At 45.4% G+C, this 17,353-nt stretch overlaps 1 protein-coding gene across 1 annotated transcript; it reads left to right on the forward strand.

The window, feature by feature from the left end:
- The first annotated feature begins 142 nt into the window (after window positions 1–142).
- On the forward strand, window positions 143–15,830 carry spsb3a (splA/ryanodine receptor domain and SOCS box containing 3a). Its single transcript, XM_028813947.2, has 7 exons — window positions 143–395; window positions 1,481–1,625; window positions 4,049–4,226; window positions 5,589–5,776; window positions 7,362–7,464; window positions 12,296–12,421; window positions 14,876–15,830. Exons 2-7 carry the CDS (start codon window positions 1,500–1,502, stop codon window positions 15,250–15,252), a joined length of 1,098 nt encoding a protein of 365 aa, XP_028669780.1. The 5' UTR covers window positions 143–395; window positions 1,481–1,499; the 3' UTR covers window positions 15,253–15,830.
- Window positions 15,831–17,353: the final 1,523 nt, after the last annotated feature.

The raw sequence follows: 17,353 nt of genomic DNA on the forward strand, positions 1-17,353 counted from the left end.
TGACGTCAAGCCAAGCCATCCAGTAAGATGCAGTATAGCGTGGAGTGGGCGGATGTAAGAGACTGTATGGTAGTGACATCATCCTCCCGCTCAGTGGACGCTAACCGGGAAGTAGATATGGCGCGCAGGGATATGCGTGTGGAGCGGGCGGTGCGAATGTCAGCTTCTACCCATTTAGACCGAGCAGAAGGCGGAGCGTGCCGTGTACTGACCAATATGTGGCCGCCGGGGTGGGACTCCTGTATTTACTGTTTACGTCTGTGAAAAAAACTAGGTCAGAGAACACTGGGCCCCAGTTATATTTGGTTACAGCTCTATATTTCACTGGAAAGACTCGCGCCGATCCCAAGTAGCTCGGGGAGTGTCACGGCAAGGACACGCGCAGCGAGACGGAGGTAAGCGTTACATCATTTCTAAAACTCGACGAGAACACCCTTGACTGGTCGCTTCCTTTTTATCCTTTTCGCGTTCAGTGTGGAGAGGCCTAAAGTGTAGAGGCCGGGCGAAAAACAGAATTTTGAGTTCGAAGCCTGGCCCCGTACATGGCAAAAGGAGTCACGGGAGCGGGTGTCATTCTGTACCCGTCTGTTGGACATTTGTCGTGGCTGCAGCGAACGACCTTTCGTCAACGTGTGACCATTACCGCTCCGACTACATCATGACCTCTCGTATTAACTGCTGGGTCCTGGTGTAATGTTTGCTAGACTACACCCAGCCGGCGGCCGAACTTAAGTCCTTCTATTAAGAACTGCACGATTTAAAGTCGCTTTGCACCAAGAGACGCCCGATCTCTGCCAAGTCCCGCACTTTAAAGTGCCGATGCACAGCGCAGCTTTTCATTTCAGTTTATTCTTAGGGGGCGCGTCCGGTTTGTACCTGTTGACACTGAACTCGTACTCCCTGGCACCTGACATTGGCATAAAACTCGGTAGATAGATAGATAGATACTTTATTAATCCCCAAGGGGAAATACACATACGGAATACCACTTCATGTCTTTTTAAGTGTACATCTTCACTCATGTCAGTATAAATGTTAGCAGCCAGTCAGAATCCCCATCAATAGAGGGTATATTGGGCTTTCTAGGTGTCAAGAACGGACCGACACGTTCTGTACCTTTTTATTTTCAATACAATCTGCAAGACCGCAATTCCTAATGTAAAGTTGTGCTTCCTGCCTATTTGTTTAAAGTTACCTAGCAAAGTGGTCGTTACTGGGTTAGTTAGTGCCTCTGTAATCCTGCACCCCATTTGTGTGATCTTATTATATTAATGCAAAAAATCCATGCATGGTTCATTGAAAGTTTTAATGAGTTATAATTTGTCTGCCCATCCATCGTGACACTATCAAGTGGAGTTTAGTTTTCTTGAACTTGTAAGAGGGATGATTTTATTTTTTGTTTTAAGCTTTTGATGTTAAATAAGTTTTTTCCATTAATTAATTCATAAACCTTTTTTTTTCTTCTTTTTCTTATAACCAGATCAAATCTGTACAGTGCTATGTCTCGTCGGAATAGGAACAGTCGTGCTTGGCGCTTTGTTTGGAGTGGTGTTCGCCGGGATACTGAATCCAGGGCACTTGTCCTGCCTTCAGATGTGGAAGAATTTGGATACGAACGACTGCAGGTGAGTGAGCCACTCTGAAGGTGTGCGATGGTTACAGCAACGCTGAGGAAACGAACACCCGCCTGAGCAGACGCCTAGAAAGAATGTCATCAAGTGCAGAATAAGTGAAGTTAGTAGGGTACCCTGAGGAAGCTGGTCCATCTGTTATTTGTGCCCAAGCGGTGCTGAGAATGGTTGTCTATGGCAGGTAAACTGCTTAGAACCTTTACAGCATCAGGGTTTTTTTTTTTTTTCTCCTTTTTTTCTGTTTCGGTTAAGTTGTTTGGTCTTAGCCTGAACGCATTAAAAAAGCTTTGTTTATGTGCTTATTTAGTTTTACTAATACATTAACAGCAATAACAACACAGATGGCCCAGCCACTACTCAAAATTAAATAACAATAATATATATATATACACACAGGTGCAATATCATCAAAGTGAATTTATTCAAAAAGTGAAACGCCTATATTCTATCGATTCATGACACGCAGAGTGAGATATTTCAAGTGTTTATTTCTTTTCATTTTGCTGATTATGGCCAAAAGGTAATGAAAACTCAACTTTCAGTATCTCAGAAAATTAGAATATTGTGAAAAAGTTCAATATTGTAGACTCCTGCTGCCCCACTCCACTCAGCTAATTAATCCAAAACACCTGCAAAGGGGTCCTGAGCCTTTAAGTGGTCTTTCAGTCTGGTTCAGTAGGCCACACAATCATGGGGAAGACTGCTGACTTTACAGTTGTCCAGAATACAGTCATTGAGACCCCACACCAGAAGGGGAAGCCACAAAAGGTCACTGGTAAAGAAGCTGGCTGTTCAGAGTGCTCTACCCAAGAATATTAATGGAGAGTTGAGTGGATGGAAAAAATGTGACAGCAGAAAAAGGGGCACAGCGTCAGAAATGTCTTACCTGGGCTTACTGGACTGCTGCTCAGTGGTCCAAAGTCCTCTTTTTAGATGAAAGTCAATTTTGCATTTTATTAGGAAATCAATGTCCCCGAGTCTGGAGGAAGAGTGGAGAGGCACAGAGTCCAAGTTGCTTGAGGTCTGGTGTGAAGTTTCCACAGTCGGTGATGATTTGGGGAGCCACGCCATCTGTTGGTGTTGGTCCGCTGTGTTTTATCAAGTCCAAAGTCAGTAGAGCCATCTACCAGGAAATCTGAGAGCAGTTCATGCTTCCCCCTGCTGAAAAACATTATGGAGATACTGATTTCATTTTCCAGCAGGACTTGGCACCTGCCAACCCTGCCAAAAGTACCAATACCTGGTGTTAATGAGCATGGTGTGTATCGCAGTGCTTGATTGGCCAGCAAACTCACCTGACCTCAACCCCGTTATCAAGGGGAAGATGAGAGACAGCAGAGCCGACAATGCAGATGAGCTGAAGGCCGTGATCAAAGCACCCTGGGCTTCCATAACACCTCAGCAGTGCCACCGGCTGATCGCCTCCATGCCAGTCATTCATGCCAAAGGAGCCCTGACCGAGTGTTGAGTGCGGACGTACATGGACATGCATTTCAACAATAGGTCAACATTTCTGTATTAAAAGTCTTTTTTTTTTTTTTTTTTTTTTAAATTGGTTTTATGTAATATTTAAATTTTCCCGAGATACTGAATTTTGAGTTTTCATTACCTGTTGGCCGTAATCAGCAAAATGAAAAGAAATAAACTCTTGCAAAATCGTCCTCTGTGTGTAATGAATCTACAACTTTTCAATGATATTCTAATTTATTGAGGTGCACCTCGGTGTCTGTGTCTGTGTGATCAGAAAAACAAAAAACCCCACTAGTTAACAGCATTACTGTAAAAATAACTTGGGGGGGGGGGGGGGGGGGTTTGAGTGGGGCACAGTCAATTGTACTGATGGCCAAGAGGTTTTAAAGCAAGTAATCAGTAAACGTTTCCCCAATGAACGCCCTGCTAAGCGTATGCTGTAGTAAACTGTAAGTGTTCAGGATGGATTTACAGGCTGAGACAGTGAACCTTCCACAGACGGACACATCACACCTCAGCTTGGATCCTCTGTAACTGACGGGTGCTCCTTTTCTTCGATGATATAAAGACTTGTATCTTTAGAAATGGCGCTCTTTTGCCTTTCTGTCTGTTGGCCATCATGTCATCAGAAGGGCACTCTCCATGCGTAGTTAAGATCTGCAGTTGAAGTGAGCTCAAGCATTAACTCCCATTCTAGTCTGTCGTAGATGGTTACAGTTTCATGTGTCAAACAGAAACAGAGTTTGTTCAAAATTAACTGCATGTAGTGATTTTTATTTTCTAACGTGTTCATTAAAAGCAGATTGACGTAAACATAGATTTGTGTGTTACACTTTGGTACAGTTCAGTTGATATTCCTAAAATTCCTAATGATATCTCTCTTTTGATCTTTGCCAAAGGTTAACATTGATTTGTGTATTATTTTTTTTTATGTTTTTCCATTCAAGTTCAGTGACTCAGATTCTGAAACAGAATTGCCATCATTAACCCCTGCTGTCCCAAGTCCAGTTCCAGTGACAGGGGAGTCCTACTGCAGCTGTGACTCCCAGGCAGAGCCAACATACAACTCCAAACTGAGGGGCTTCCATCGTGTCAAAGACTGCAGCTGTGGAGAAGATGACCAAGGTACAGAGGAGCGTCACATGTCACTCTATTAGGGCAAGTGCCTCTGGGGGTCTTTTGTGTCCCTGCTATCAGCCAATTCAGTGATTCATCTCAACGTACTCACTCTGTTCATTTTGAACTGTTTTGTTAAGAGAAGCTTAAGAGTAATTTTGTAAATGGCAAACTGTAATAATAGAGGAACAAAACTGCACATATATATATATATATATATATATATATATATATATATATATATATATATAAATTCACTAAGCAGCTGACCAGGGCACGCAAGACAACCATGGGATACGCACGACATAGCGCCGCCCACCAACTCTAAGACCATAGGATGAGAACGCCTGCTGACCTGCCCGCCCGCCTGACTGTTACCTGCATTCACCGCAATGTACTGGAGTGTAAAACTATTGCGGCTGCTAAGCTTTCAGCCACATGAGATTGAGCAATAACAGGTCTGTGATGCCCTTAGATGTCTGGGGCTGCATGCGCCCTACACTGAATGGATCAACATGTGTCGAGAGGTGTGGGTAAGCCATTGAACCCCATTCATGATGGGGACCAGGGCTTGCAATTGTTCCCCACGAACGAGAAATTCCCAGTAAGTGCTGGTCATAAGCTTGCACTGATTAAGTCCCTGCCCTTTGTACACACCGCCCGTCGCAACTACCGAATGGATGGTTTAGTGAGGTCCTCAGATCAGCCCTGCCGTGGTCACTCGCTGCCTCTGGCGGAGCGGCGAGAAGACGATCGAACTTGACTGTCTAGAGGAAGTAAAAGTCGTAATTCCGTAGGTGAACCTGCGGAAGGATCATTACCGGTTGTGCCGACCAAACCTCTCGGGCCTGCTTTCCCGCCCTCTCTCCAGAGAGGCGTAGGGGTCAGAAAGGACGACCTCCCTGGGCGTCCTTCCACTCTCCCCCCCCGTTCCGACCACCGTACAGCCCCGTCCCTCGCTCTGGGGAACAGGGCTCCAGTTTTCAGTCACGGACAATTGTATGTTGCTCTCTCCAGAGTTCCATCTTTTCATTCACTTACAGTCGTATCCTCAAACCCACCCCATTTGGACAACTGTGTCTTTCAGGAAGTGTTCACCCATCAATACATAATTATGCGGTGTAGTGTAATGTAAAGTGTACCTTTCAAGATTCACCCTTCTTATGTAACTTCTTAAGAAATAACAACTTGTGTGTTTGTTGGGTTACTGAAACTTTTATTCATGTGACTGCATATAAAAAAAGAAACTAAAAACCAACAACAACGTGGCACTTTTCTAACGGGACCCTCTTATCTATGAGAAAGCTTACATGTATTGTGGACGGTGACTCTTTAAATGAAGAGACAAATGATGTTCCTTTGTGTTTCCAGAGTTTGAGTGGGTGTGGGATGATGGAAACAAGTCGACCGCCACATTGCTGAGCTGTGATAACCGCAAAGTGAACTTCCACATGGAGTACAGCTGTGGAACAGCAGCCATCCGGGGCAACAAGGAGCTGGCCGAAGGGCAGCACTTCTGGGAGATTAAAATGACTTCTCCTGTGTATGGCACTGACATGGTGAGTGATGAGTGCCAGTCATTCATCTAACTCGTTTACCAGTGTTTTAGTGTCGGTGTGTTTATGTCGTGATAAGTAGATCTGATAAGTAAAAGATTTGAGCCATCAGTCCCTGGGCAATATGCTGTATGTTAGAGAGCTCCGAGAACGGTCCTGTGATGACGAGACCTCATACAGATGTACACGGAGGAAGATTTTCAGTAATGTGTGTCGAACTGCATACTAAACTAACTAAACTCAACAAGATGAGTTGTAACTGGACAGAAAAAAGGCATTCTTCCTTAGCAAATGTCTCTATTGTCCCTTTCTTAGAAGTATACACTGTAAGAAATTTTATAGTTGGTAACCACTGCAAGGTTATTTGGGAACTAAAGTCCAAGTCTACATTCTCAGAAAGTGACCTGGCAATTTCCTGCAATTAAACCTGATATGATTATTAATATTCGACAATTAGGGTTGTGTGTGAAAAGAACCATAAAAATATCAAATGAAACGTATGACAGTAGCGTTAAATATGGCGTATAAAACCAACCATTAGCCACTCAAACTGGGACTTGTGTATGTCAAACTGGCTTTCACGCGCAATCCCTGAACATTTGATTTGAGAAGTTGAGTGCATAAATATTGGCCAGAGATTTGAATACGGATAACCAAGGAGCAAAGCTGTCTGGACCAGTTAGACATCGCAGCAGTACACTGGTAGGAAGTTCACTTCTGGGTTCATTTTCTCTGCCTCAGGGTTGTTAATTCCACTCATTTGTCATCCCTCCTGGGTGAGAGGGCATAGAGAATTCATTTCTTTTTCTTTTTTGCAGGAATAAGCCTGTTTTTAAAGATATTTAACATAACAACAATGCAGCATTTTGTATTTTCCAGTTTTTTCAAATTTGTGCAGGCCATGCAGAATTGGCAGCAGTGCCGCGCACTTACTGGTTGTCCAAGATTTTGGATAACAAACAAAAACAGTTGCAGTATTTAGAGGTGGGTTTGTATGTCAGGCTTAAAGAATGTGGCATTTGACTGTAATTAGGAATACGTTTTGGGTCCTGGTTTCTCGGTGCATTGTTTCTGTCAACTTTGAACTCGGCCTATTCCTTGACAGCACTTTTCGTGTAGTCCAACTTCTGGTCCTGTTGAATGTCCTCTGCCTAATTCCAGTAACAGTATACAAACCAAGAAGAGTGGTCTGCTACATTAAGACCAAAAGCACTGATGCTACGTAGGCAGAGACGTACAGGTGCCATTGGACATCCCCATGAGCTGTTGTGTGAAGACGGTCTTCCTTATGAGTATGAATGAGCGAGTCCTATTAGGAGGTTACACCTAGTGTGAAAGTGCGCAGTACGTCTTGTGGTATCCAGTCAGTCAGGTCCACTTGGATGTCCCAGTTAAAGCTGGGTGCTCATTATGGGCCTCATCATACAAGTCTTTATTGTTTCTCCACTTGTGAGAATTTCCCTTTTTGTTTCCAGCTCCTGATTTTCTTGTCTTTATATCTTTATGGGTAGTTAAAATGACGTAATGTTTGTCTGGCAACGGAGTGCTCAAAGTTCAAATCAGTAACCAGCAATTTCTCTTTGGTCAGATGGTAGGAATTGGAACTTCTGATGTCAATCTTGACAAATACCGGCACACATTTTGCAGCCTTCTAGGCAAAGATGAAGACAGCTGGGGTCTCTCCTATACAGGTACGTTTGGTGTCCTTAGCAGGCCTTCTGACGTGTTTTGGCCTTCATTTGAGGGTGGAGGATCATTTTTGGAGTTTTGAATCCTGAAACTTGTATATGTTGGTGCTATAAACACATGAGAAATTTTATTTTACATCATTTCCCTTTCGTCAGAATTCGGGTCTTAGCTGAATTATCAGGGAGATCAAGGAGAAGGGAGGGAAGGTGAAAAGTCACCGCAAGTCGTGTATTACTACACTTTATGACATTTGTTGCAGTTAAGACCTGGCTGTTGAAAAGCTTCTTTGTATACAACATGCTTTATTTTTTTTCTTTCTTCTGGTGTAAAGAAACTTAAACTGCCATAACAACTCCTGAGACCCTATGCAGTGTCACTTGGGGCCATGATGGATATACAGTAGTGCGGGAAATCCCGAATTAAGGAGAAGATCGAATCAGAGGTGGACTTTTTTTCTGCTGCTGGATCCCACAGTAGTGTTTCTTGCCACCCGTTCCTGCTGTGGGATAAGGCCGAAAGCAAAATGTCAAACCCGAGTTGTAACGAGGACTACCTCTGTGCCACCAAGTGAAACTGGAAACGGAGATGTTGGAGGCTGAGGTATTGCAAAAGGCGGCTCTTCAAATCTTAAAAGACATTGAATTGCATTTGTATTGAAATCAATGCTGGATGAAATTTGAAGTGATTGACGGAGTCTGATGAGCCAGTGGCGAGACCGGAGTGCAGAGATTAGCGGTGCCACATCTCGCATTCTGCGGCCGAATCCCGTGCCCAAACCTCGAGCTGGCATGTCTCCCCATGTCTGTGGAGGTTGTCATGCCCTCCCAGTGTCCGTATGGGATTTCCTTTAAATATTTTCGGATTGTTCAGAAGCACAGCTATTGTTTTGGTGAATGGAGTCTTCAGCACAGATTTTGGTTTTTCTGTTTCTTTCCTTGGTGCTCCTGTGTTTGCCGTCTCACGCATTAAGATTTGTGCAGCATCCCAAAATCAAATCCAAAGGTATCCTCTCGATCTGTATGTTCTAGACTGGCATGCTGCTTTATTTTCTGTTTCCAGTTTTTTGGATGTCTTTGCCGTTGTGCTGCCGGACGGCGCTCCTGTGTGCACTGCTGTATTTCTCAGGTTTCGTTTCTTACCTCAGCTCTGTGACGATGTGGGTTCTACTCCATGCTCTCATCTTCCTTCTGGGAGCTCTTGAACCCGACACCGTCAGTAATGTCACTGATGAGCTAGGCAGTGAGGCACAATAATGAAGCAAGGAGATGGTGCAAAATGTGCAAAGTGCTTTTATTAAAACGGCAACAACAAAACCGTGTTCAAATAAGTAAGTGCAGTGCTTTAGAAATCTTCAAATAAATAAATAATCCAATAAAAACAAGTGAAAGGTGGAGGTTAAAATCCAATAGAAAAAGTCCTTTAGAAACCCAAGGTTAAAATAATGGCTGGAAGCCGTCTTTTAAAACAAAGCCCGGTGTCTTCTTTTACTTCTCCCATCCAGGCTATGCGCCAGGGGAGTCACCCTACATGCAGCTGACCTTCTACACCATACTGGTCTGGTGGCCTATCCGATCCCTGGCTCCAGTTCTGCTCCCCAGTGACCAAGACGCTCACACCTCCACTTCCCAAGTCCCCAACTCCCTCTGCCTTCTCCCGGTCACTACTGCTCTAAACAAGCGCTCAGCAGGAGTGACCACTACCGTCGGCCCTCGGGTGCCGGCCAAACACCCCACTCAGGCTCGCCTCACCCCAGCTGCTTGCAAACAGCGCTGGCCTGCACTTGCTCGTTCTGGTCCTCCTGCACCGGCTCTCTCCTTCTTGCTTCCTTCTCCCTTAACCTCCCTTCACGTTCTTTTTTTTTTTTCTTTTTCCTCTTTAGCCGCCTCGCGCTTCTATTATTTATCACGGGGACATGGATCAGGTGTGGCACTTAGCAGCTCCCGGCATCAATTACGGATGCGGACAACTCCTCACCTGGGCACTTAAGCGAGGCCCGCCCGCATCACAAATTCACCGATCCAGCCAGACTAGCACGCCCCCTCTCTAACTATTTATTTAACACTAGAATTACCAGAGCCACGAAACAACTTGTAGATCGAGCCCACCTTAAATCCCATCGCACCCCTCCGTCAGCGTCTTTTGTGCTGTAAATGTGCCGATAAAGACAAGCAGCCTGCTATTCCATCCCCCCCACCATCGCAGAACGAGCACAAAGTTCTCCCAGCTCAAGCCTCGACTATCTGGGAGTGAAGTGCTGGAGTTTTAGAGTGGAAATCGGAGATCGTTATTTGGAACACATGCATTTCATGTGTGTTCTGTTTCTACAGTAATCTGTGTAAACACATCGTTAAAACAGAAATGTTTGTCATATTTTAGTAGTAAATGACAAAATGTTAGCATAATATCTATCTATCTATCTATCTATCTATCTATCTATCTATCTATCTATCTAAACTATATAACGTGTGAAGCCTGAAGTCCAAAGATCAAATAAACACTTTCACAGAAGGTTCAAGGACGAGACAACAGCCTCCGTGGTGTAGCGGTAAGATCTGCTGACTTATAATCCAGAGTCCCCAGTTCGATCCCCACTGACTCCTATGTTTGCCGTTTTCGGTATTGAGCTGCTCTTACTGTTAATGTCATACAGTACACACGTACATTTGGTTTACATCTGTAACAGACGGTGTACATTTATAGGACTTGTGAAAGTTAGCCTTTTATTTTCACTTTTATTCTCTGTCACGATCACGATACATCCTAAGGGATCTGACGCAGTTAGTTTTTATTTCAAACTGGGAGTAACTGGAGATGTGAGTGGTGTTTTGAGGCAATGGAACTGGACATTCTCTGATCTGGATGGATAAAACCTGACACACAAACGCTGGTGAATCGGCCTTCCTTCTTCGTATCTCACCGTCATGTGAATGTTTTTTTTTATTCAGTTTTATTGACTGTTCCTGCTCACCCTGAATTAGTATGCGCCTTATGGTCTGTGATGTCAAAAAAAAAAAAAAAGAGACATAGGTATATATGATATTTGGAATTATTCATTTTATGACCTGTATAGTACATTTCGAAAAACATTGTGGCACGGATGCAACATTATTCCTATTATTCATATTCATTTGCATAACATCTTGCACTTGTAATCCGTGACTGCGTGTTTATTACTTTTTTCCCCCGATCTCGCCAGTCTCCATGTTGCTGTATCGTGTTGTTTCTTTTGTACTCCAGGACATGCAGAGGAAAGAACAGTACAGAGAGGCCAGTTCAGCGCTATATGCATTCATCACATTCAAATGTTAACAGTTCACACACACGCAAGGACCCACTGACAACGTGTGTACCAGTTACAATGCGCACACCACGCTGTAGGTTAGTCCTGCACAACACGCTGATTTCTGCCTAATCCCCCTAACCTTGGGTTTGACTTTGCCCTCCTCTGTTGCTGTCCCTCCCTGTATGCACATTGGCATCTTCTTCTTAGCCATTTTCAGGGCCACGGGAGCAGGAGTCTGTCCCAGCAGTACAGCGATGCCTCAAAGCACACCAGTCCACTCACTGGGACATTTCGGACTTGCCAGTGAACCTAAGCTGCGTGTTTTTGGGATATGAGATGAAAACTCTAGGACGTGGAGGAAATGTGCAGACGTGACGTGACGTGGCTTTGGATTTGGACAGCAAGAGCATTACCTCTAATGTCGGTGCTCAGAGCCTTTATATCAAATCAAGAACACGTAGCTTTGTACACAACACACTTTGATGTTTTAGAGGACCTTCGTTTTATTTTCTTTCAGTCGTTTTTTTTTTTAAAATTTTTTTGACATCACACCACCCTTTGAGCTTAGCAGTAGGAAGGCTTATATGGCAGATAATTGGATTTCGATGCTTTGCTTGTTGTTTAGTGTGTTCGGTCACAGTCGTGACCTGACATTTTAACCCAAGGTGGCCATTCAGTAATTAACCCAGAGTGCTGTCTGTGTGTGGATGTGGGAGGTTTGCCCCTTTTACCTTTGTTCTTGTTAATGTAGCAGAGTTGATTTGATTTTCACCGAGGTTGATGTTTCTGTTCCTTAATTGAATTGTGAACAATCGCAGCAGCAGGCCTTTATTTAAACCTGACCTTAAGGGTTACAGATGGAGTCCACTCTCCGGCGCTTGACACTGATTGATTATAATGAAGCCATAACTTGAAATGGTCACCCGTGGATTACAGTAAGTGGGACGGCAGCATTTGTGTCCTAAATAGATGCTAGGACCCCTCCTGTGACCTCGGAGAGACTACCACCGTGGCTCCACTCTGATACTCCGCACATGTTGAACCATAAACCACATTTAAGGACCAGCAAGTGCCCTGGCGCTGAACTGGGCATCTGGTACTTGGCAAACAGGCAGGGTGTCTGGACCTTCTGTGACCTGCTGAGGGTCCCGCAGTGACGAGAGTCCTCCTGGACACCTTTGTCCAATATGTGTACACCATAGAAGGTTGTTTTACTGTCTCTTACAAATCATTTGGAGGAGACTGTGTATTTTGCACTTTTAAGATTGTGTTATTTCTTCATTTGTTTTAATAGTTTGGATTTTTTAAATGTTGATTATGTTCTGTTGATGCAGGTGCCAGACGACATCCTCGGTGGTACACTGCCTCTCCAAAGTCAGTAGTAGGTGTAATGCCAGGTTTGAGGGTGAATGTCTCCGATGTGTACAGGATTAGGGAGGAAGTCTTAATATGTCTATAAATAAGATGGGGCCTGTTATTGAACTTAATTTCTGTTTATGGAATACTTCTTCCTGTTTGAGGATTAATGGTTATTATATATTTTATTTCAGGCTTACTGCATCACAAAGGGGATAAAGTGAACTTCTCTTCCAGATTTGGCCAAGGGTCCATTATTGGAGTTCATCTAGACACCTGGCATGGAACTCTGACCTTCTTTAAGAATCGAAAATGCATAGGTATGAATTCGATACCAGGCACAGGAACGGGCAAAGGCTGGGCAAAAACTCTCAGGCCAGGCCTTACCTTTAGTGTGTGGTAGCTGACTAATGTCCGATTGCAGTGGCACCCTCACACAGACAGACGTCTTCCAGGTAGACCACTGGTGTCTATGAGAGCGCTTTGCCATCCCTGCCCTGGTCTCACTGTTCAGTCAGTTTGAAAAGAGAGGCGCTTAGTAAAGATCAAGTCACAATTCATTAACTTGCCTGGTCAAACAAAATGTCAGTTCAGAGGTGCAAAGTCAATTGGCTGGTCCACCAAAGTCAAATTGTTGGCCACCGTGCACTGCAGTTGTCCTGTGCTTGTGACCTTAAACAGTTTGGCTCAGTAAACCATTCGAGTATTCAGACAGGGACAGTCAGGGACAGGGACAGTTCATCAAGCTGGCTTTGTAACCCCATCATATCTAGAAGTAGAAGGGGGCATGCAGAGATCCTGTCAAACGATGTTTAAGTCACATGGTGATCATCATAAAGCAACAGCAACATTTATTTATGTAGCACATTTTCATAGAAATGGTGAAGCTCAGTGTTTTACATGATGAAAAAGAGGAAAGTTTATATGAAACAAAAATAAGGTTAGGCAAAGAAGAAAGTGAGGTGAGATGGCCACGAGGACCGACAGGGGTTCCAAGGCCAAGGGACCACCCAGCCCCATTCTACCTAACACCAATGATCTCCATATGGCCTCACGTGAAAGAATTCAATGGTGAAGGTCATGTGGACCTCTGGCCTTCAGTGTAGGTGCTGCACGGTGCCCCGCAGATCACCACCACAGAAAAGCCGAAAAAAGAACAGCAGAGAATAGTAGGGATTAGCATGGACTGCAGAGCCATGAGGAAAATGATAATTCAGTGCACATACAGTTTAACAGGGATACACCAGATAGGCAGCTTTGAGAAAGCCGTGTTAAATAAAAGAAACGAGAAGATAGCGGTACAAAGAAACTACAGTGTGGAACAGCAGGTGAGGAAGATGAGCAAAGAAGAACATTGGCCTGAAATGGCACAGTGATACTGGATTTGCTGGCGTGCAGGATGTCATGGTGTGGCCTTTATATTTGCCACTTGGCCGCCCTCACACACTTGGGCCTTTCTGCTTGGCCAGCTCTTCATCGGTCAGTCCCTGCATCTTAGTGTGTGCTGACCTGAGGCTCTCCGTCACCTTAGCGTTGTCACAGTCTGACTTTAGCTTTTCTTTTCTTTCCAGTTATTCCTTGGTCTCTCAGAATTGTTGAAACGTCGTTTTTAGTGGTCACAGTTTTGTTCTCATCATGTTATTAACTTATTTGAAATGAATTGCATTCTCCCATGACACCATTCTGTTTGTCATTCAGGTAGGTCTTTGCGGTCCATGATTTCTGTGATCATTGCTAAGCAGTACAGCCAGGAGTGTGTGGCGCATGATGTCTGTGCTCCTGTGCTGTAAAGGTTAACATCCTTCGCTTAGTGATTATCCAGGTTTGTCCAAACCACCTAAAAACATCGTGGGTGAAATTTTGTGCGCACAGAAAATCTTTAGTTTCAGATCTGTTCTTCCTTCATATACGACTTGCATCTTATGGTCGGCCTGTGTTTTGGTTTCATGTCCTGATAGGTTCTGGTCCATGAGTTTGGTCAGTCGCCTGATTCCACTTCAGTAAGCAAACCTCATCAACTATGGAAAAAAACGTGTATGTCACGTGTTTCAAGGTTTCAGCAAATCGAGAAAATGATGTCACCCGTGTAATTAATGATCTCTGAGCTTTACACACACAGTACGTGTGTGTATATAATATATATAAATTAAATATACACTTCACAAATCGACAACACCTGCCATTAAAATCACATGGTCCTAATTCAACGTTTTCATTGGTAGGCAGCCTTTCCTCATTGGTCAGTGGAGTTGCTCGGTTTTTGTCTTGTGTACTTACGAGCTTCTTCCATCATGCTGTGACCACCACGAAGACCCACTTGGCCATCACCACTACCTTATAATGTCAGGAAAGGCTGAATAACTCCAAAAACAAAAGTGACCAACCCTCCTCAGGACGACCCCACGTACGTCCGTGCAAAGAAGGATCTCCTCCCTGGTGTGAAGTGAAGTTGTGAATGACTTGACATTAGCCGAAAGCTCTTTCTTTCTTTCTTAGCGGCCCCCTCTGCAGAGCAGATGTAGACCTGGCAGGGTGTCCTACTGGCGTCTTTTGTGATTTGAGTCCCCGGTGCCATAGGTGGCACATGAGGGCAGGTGCCTCATGATTTGCCCGTTACCTTGGGTGATTTAAACGGCAGCATTCCTCTGTTGTGGTGGAATGCCATGAGCTGAGAGTTTCCTTTCAAGGCCCTCATTTCAGACAGAAGTGCAGGCCGTCATGTCACTTGTCCGCAGACTCCCTGACTGTGTCACTCTTTTGTCTTTGTCTGCCAGGTGTTGCTGCTACAAAGCTGCACGACAAGAAGTTTTACCCGATGGTGTGCTCCACCGCAGCAAAGAGCAGCATGAAGGTGATCCGCTCCTGCTTCTCCCCAACCTCGCTGCAGTATCTGTGCTGTGCCCGACTTCGGCAGCTCCTGCCAGAGTGTGTGGACACGCTGAGTGTCCTTCCTCTGCCCCCCGGACTCAAACATCTGCTCAAGTATAAGCTGGGCTGGGTGTTGCGTATGAACAGCGGTGCCAGTGAAACGAGCGATAAGGCCTCGGCATCAAACTCGCCTTCTGTCTCCTCCTCCTCCTCGGGAAGTGACTCTGATGGCAGCGCTTCAGACCCAGAGGCTTGTCAAAGGAAGCGCTGCCGGTGGACTTGAGCCTGTGGGATGTCAAGAGGAAGGTTCTGTTTAGGAGCTCGTAGACGTGCCACTGGTCCCCACCTTCATTTACAGACTAAGGACAAGAGCGTTGGGAAGACGAGCGAGAGAAGTGCGTTCACGCTGTCCAGCTTCTCTCCTACATTTATCTGCAGTCGGAATGGTGTGGCGGGTCTCTTCAGCGCTGGCTCATCGGCTTGACTTCTGCCGTATTCCATTGTGCTCATCTCCTCCATGGACTCGAGAAGCTTGCTGCCTGAATCCCTCGTCACGTTTGAACACACGCGGTGCGTCTGGACTGAGCTTCACTTGGCAGATTGCAAAGGGCACCTAAACTGGGATTGAAAGGGATGGTGGAAAACACAGAGACACAGTTTGTGCCGTCTTGGAGACCCTCTGGACTGGCCGGCAGTGGGAAGGGTCTTGTGAACAAGCCCACCTCTCACACACACAGGTGCGCGTTACTAATGACTCACTGCGTTCTCTTCATAGCAGTCGGCTTTTGTTTCTCCCAAATGACATCTTGGGCTTCATTTTAAGATTTTCAGAATTAAAAAGTCAAACAGAAAACAAAAAAGCAAACCTGGCAGAAGCGCATGCAGACTGGCGTTGGCTCAAGCCAGGCCACCAAGCACGCCCTTCATGTCCCCACCCGGACCCCGCTCTGGCCCTGATTGTTTGCATGCTCCTGACACATTCATATGCTTCCATTTCTGTGGAAAAAATCTTTGATGATGTGCTGTAAATAGATGACCCTGCTGTTGTACCTCCATGAGTCCTGCATGCCTTTCTGACGTACTCCACCGCCGTGGCGCCTGCACCTCACGACAGGTATGTACTCCACCGGAGGCTGGGGCACGAGACCACCTAGGAAAGGTTTGGGTCGCTGCAAACCCTGTGCTCCTCTTAATGGCGCCCACCGCCAGCCAAGGTCCCGAGTACTAATGAGTAGGGTGCTTCCTGATGTCCAGCCATGTTGTCATTCTGCCCCCCACCACCGATCGCTGATGCACAAGAATGGCTGCCATGCCATCATGCGGGTGGATGCTGCACATTGCTGGTGGCTCCCCACTGTCCACGTGAAGGGCTTTGGCTAATGTCTGTGTAAAGTCTTCTCCCGTTACTGACTTCACATTGTAGGCCTCGGCCCGGACCGACTAGAAGGTGAGCCCCCCCGTGCCCACTCGTCGCCCCTCATTGCTTATAGTGAAGGCCAAACGTCTTCAGTGTCGTATTTTTTTAATGGAAATTCCTGAGGTCCGATTAGAAGAGGGTGGTGAACGCCAGGCCTGGAGTGGCGCAGTGGCTGCAGGTTTTCCTCCATCTTCGTAATTAGTGACTTTAATTCACTTGACTCGGCCCCATAGTTGTTTCTTTTACTTTAATTAGCAGCCAACCAATAATGAGACACAAAACAAGCCACCACATGACCGGCTCCCCTGTGCCCGCCACACGGTATCTGAAACTAAAGAGCGGTGATGGCCTTGGTAAGGTTGATCTCTCAGGTCACTAAAACATCTCTTAGAAAGAACAGAAAAACAAAAAATGTGTGCTGTGGCCGAACGAGAGCAGCAAGACGCCATGGAATTAAATAAGGGCTTTAATTAACAGCGAGAATCGGCTTCTCGTTAAGAACGTGATTGGAGTCTGAAGCCCCAGTTCAGCTGCTCGTCTCACATCTCAGTTCTGCTTGGCTGTCATTTAATGAAGAAAGGAATCGATGGAGAGGACTGAACTCTTCTAACGCGGCCATTAAAGTGAAGGGGAGAAAAGGCTGGGAATGAAAACCTGCACCCTCCAGGCCTGGCGTTCACCACCCCTGGAATAGAACAACAGCAGCAAACCAAAGCAAAAGCCAGCCTGCGGGCACCCAGACCTAAGCCTGTGCCCAACAGTTACATCAGCGATGACAGCAAGGGGCACCAAAGACCCGCCTGCCCACCCCCTCATTCATTGGCTGTTAAGAGCTTTGGTGCTTTTTATTTAATGGCCATTAGTGAAACTGAGATAGTGAGCTGAACTTGGCATCGCCCAGAGGGTGCCAGTCCTTTGTGCTAAAATTAAGCAGACGGCCCTGTGATCCACTGAGTGACACTGCATC

Source organism: Erpetoichthys calabaricus, chromosome 11 (genome assembly GCF_900747795.2).
Source record: "Erpetoichthys calabaricus chromosome 11, fErpCal1.3, whole genome shotgun sequence".
NCBI classification, from domain to species: Eukaryota; Metazoa; Chordata; class Cladistia; order Polypteriformes; family Polypteridae; genus Erpetoichthys; species Erpetoichthys calabaricus.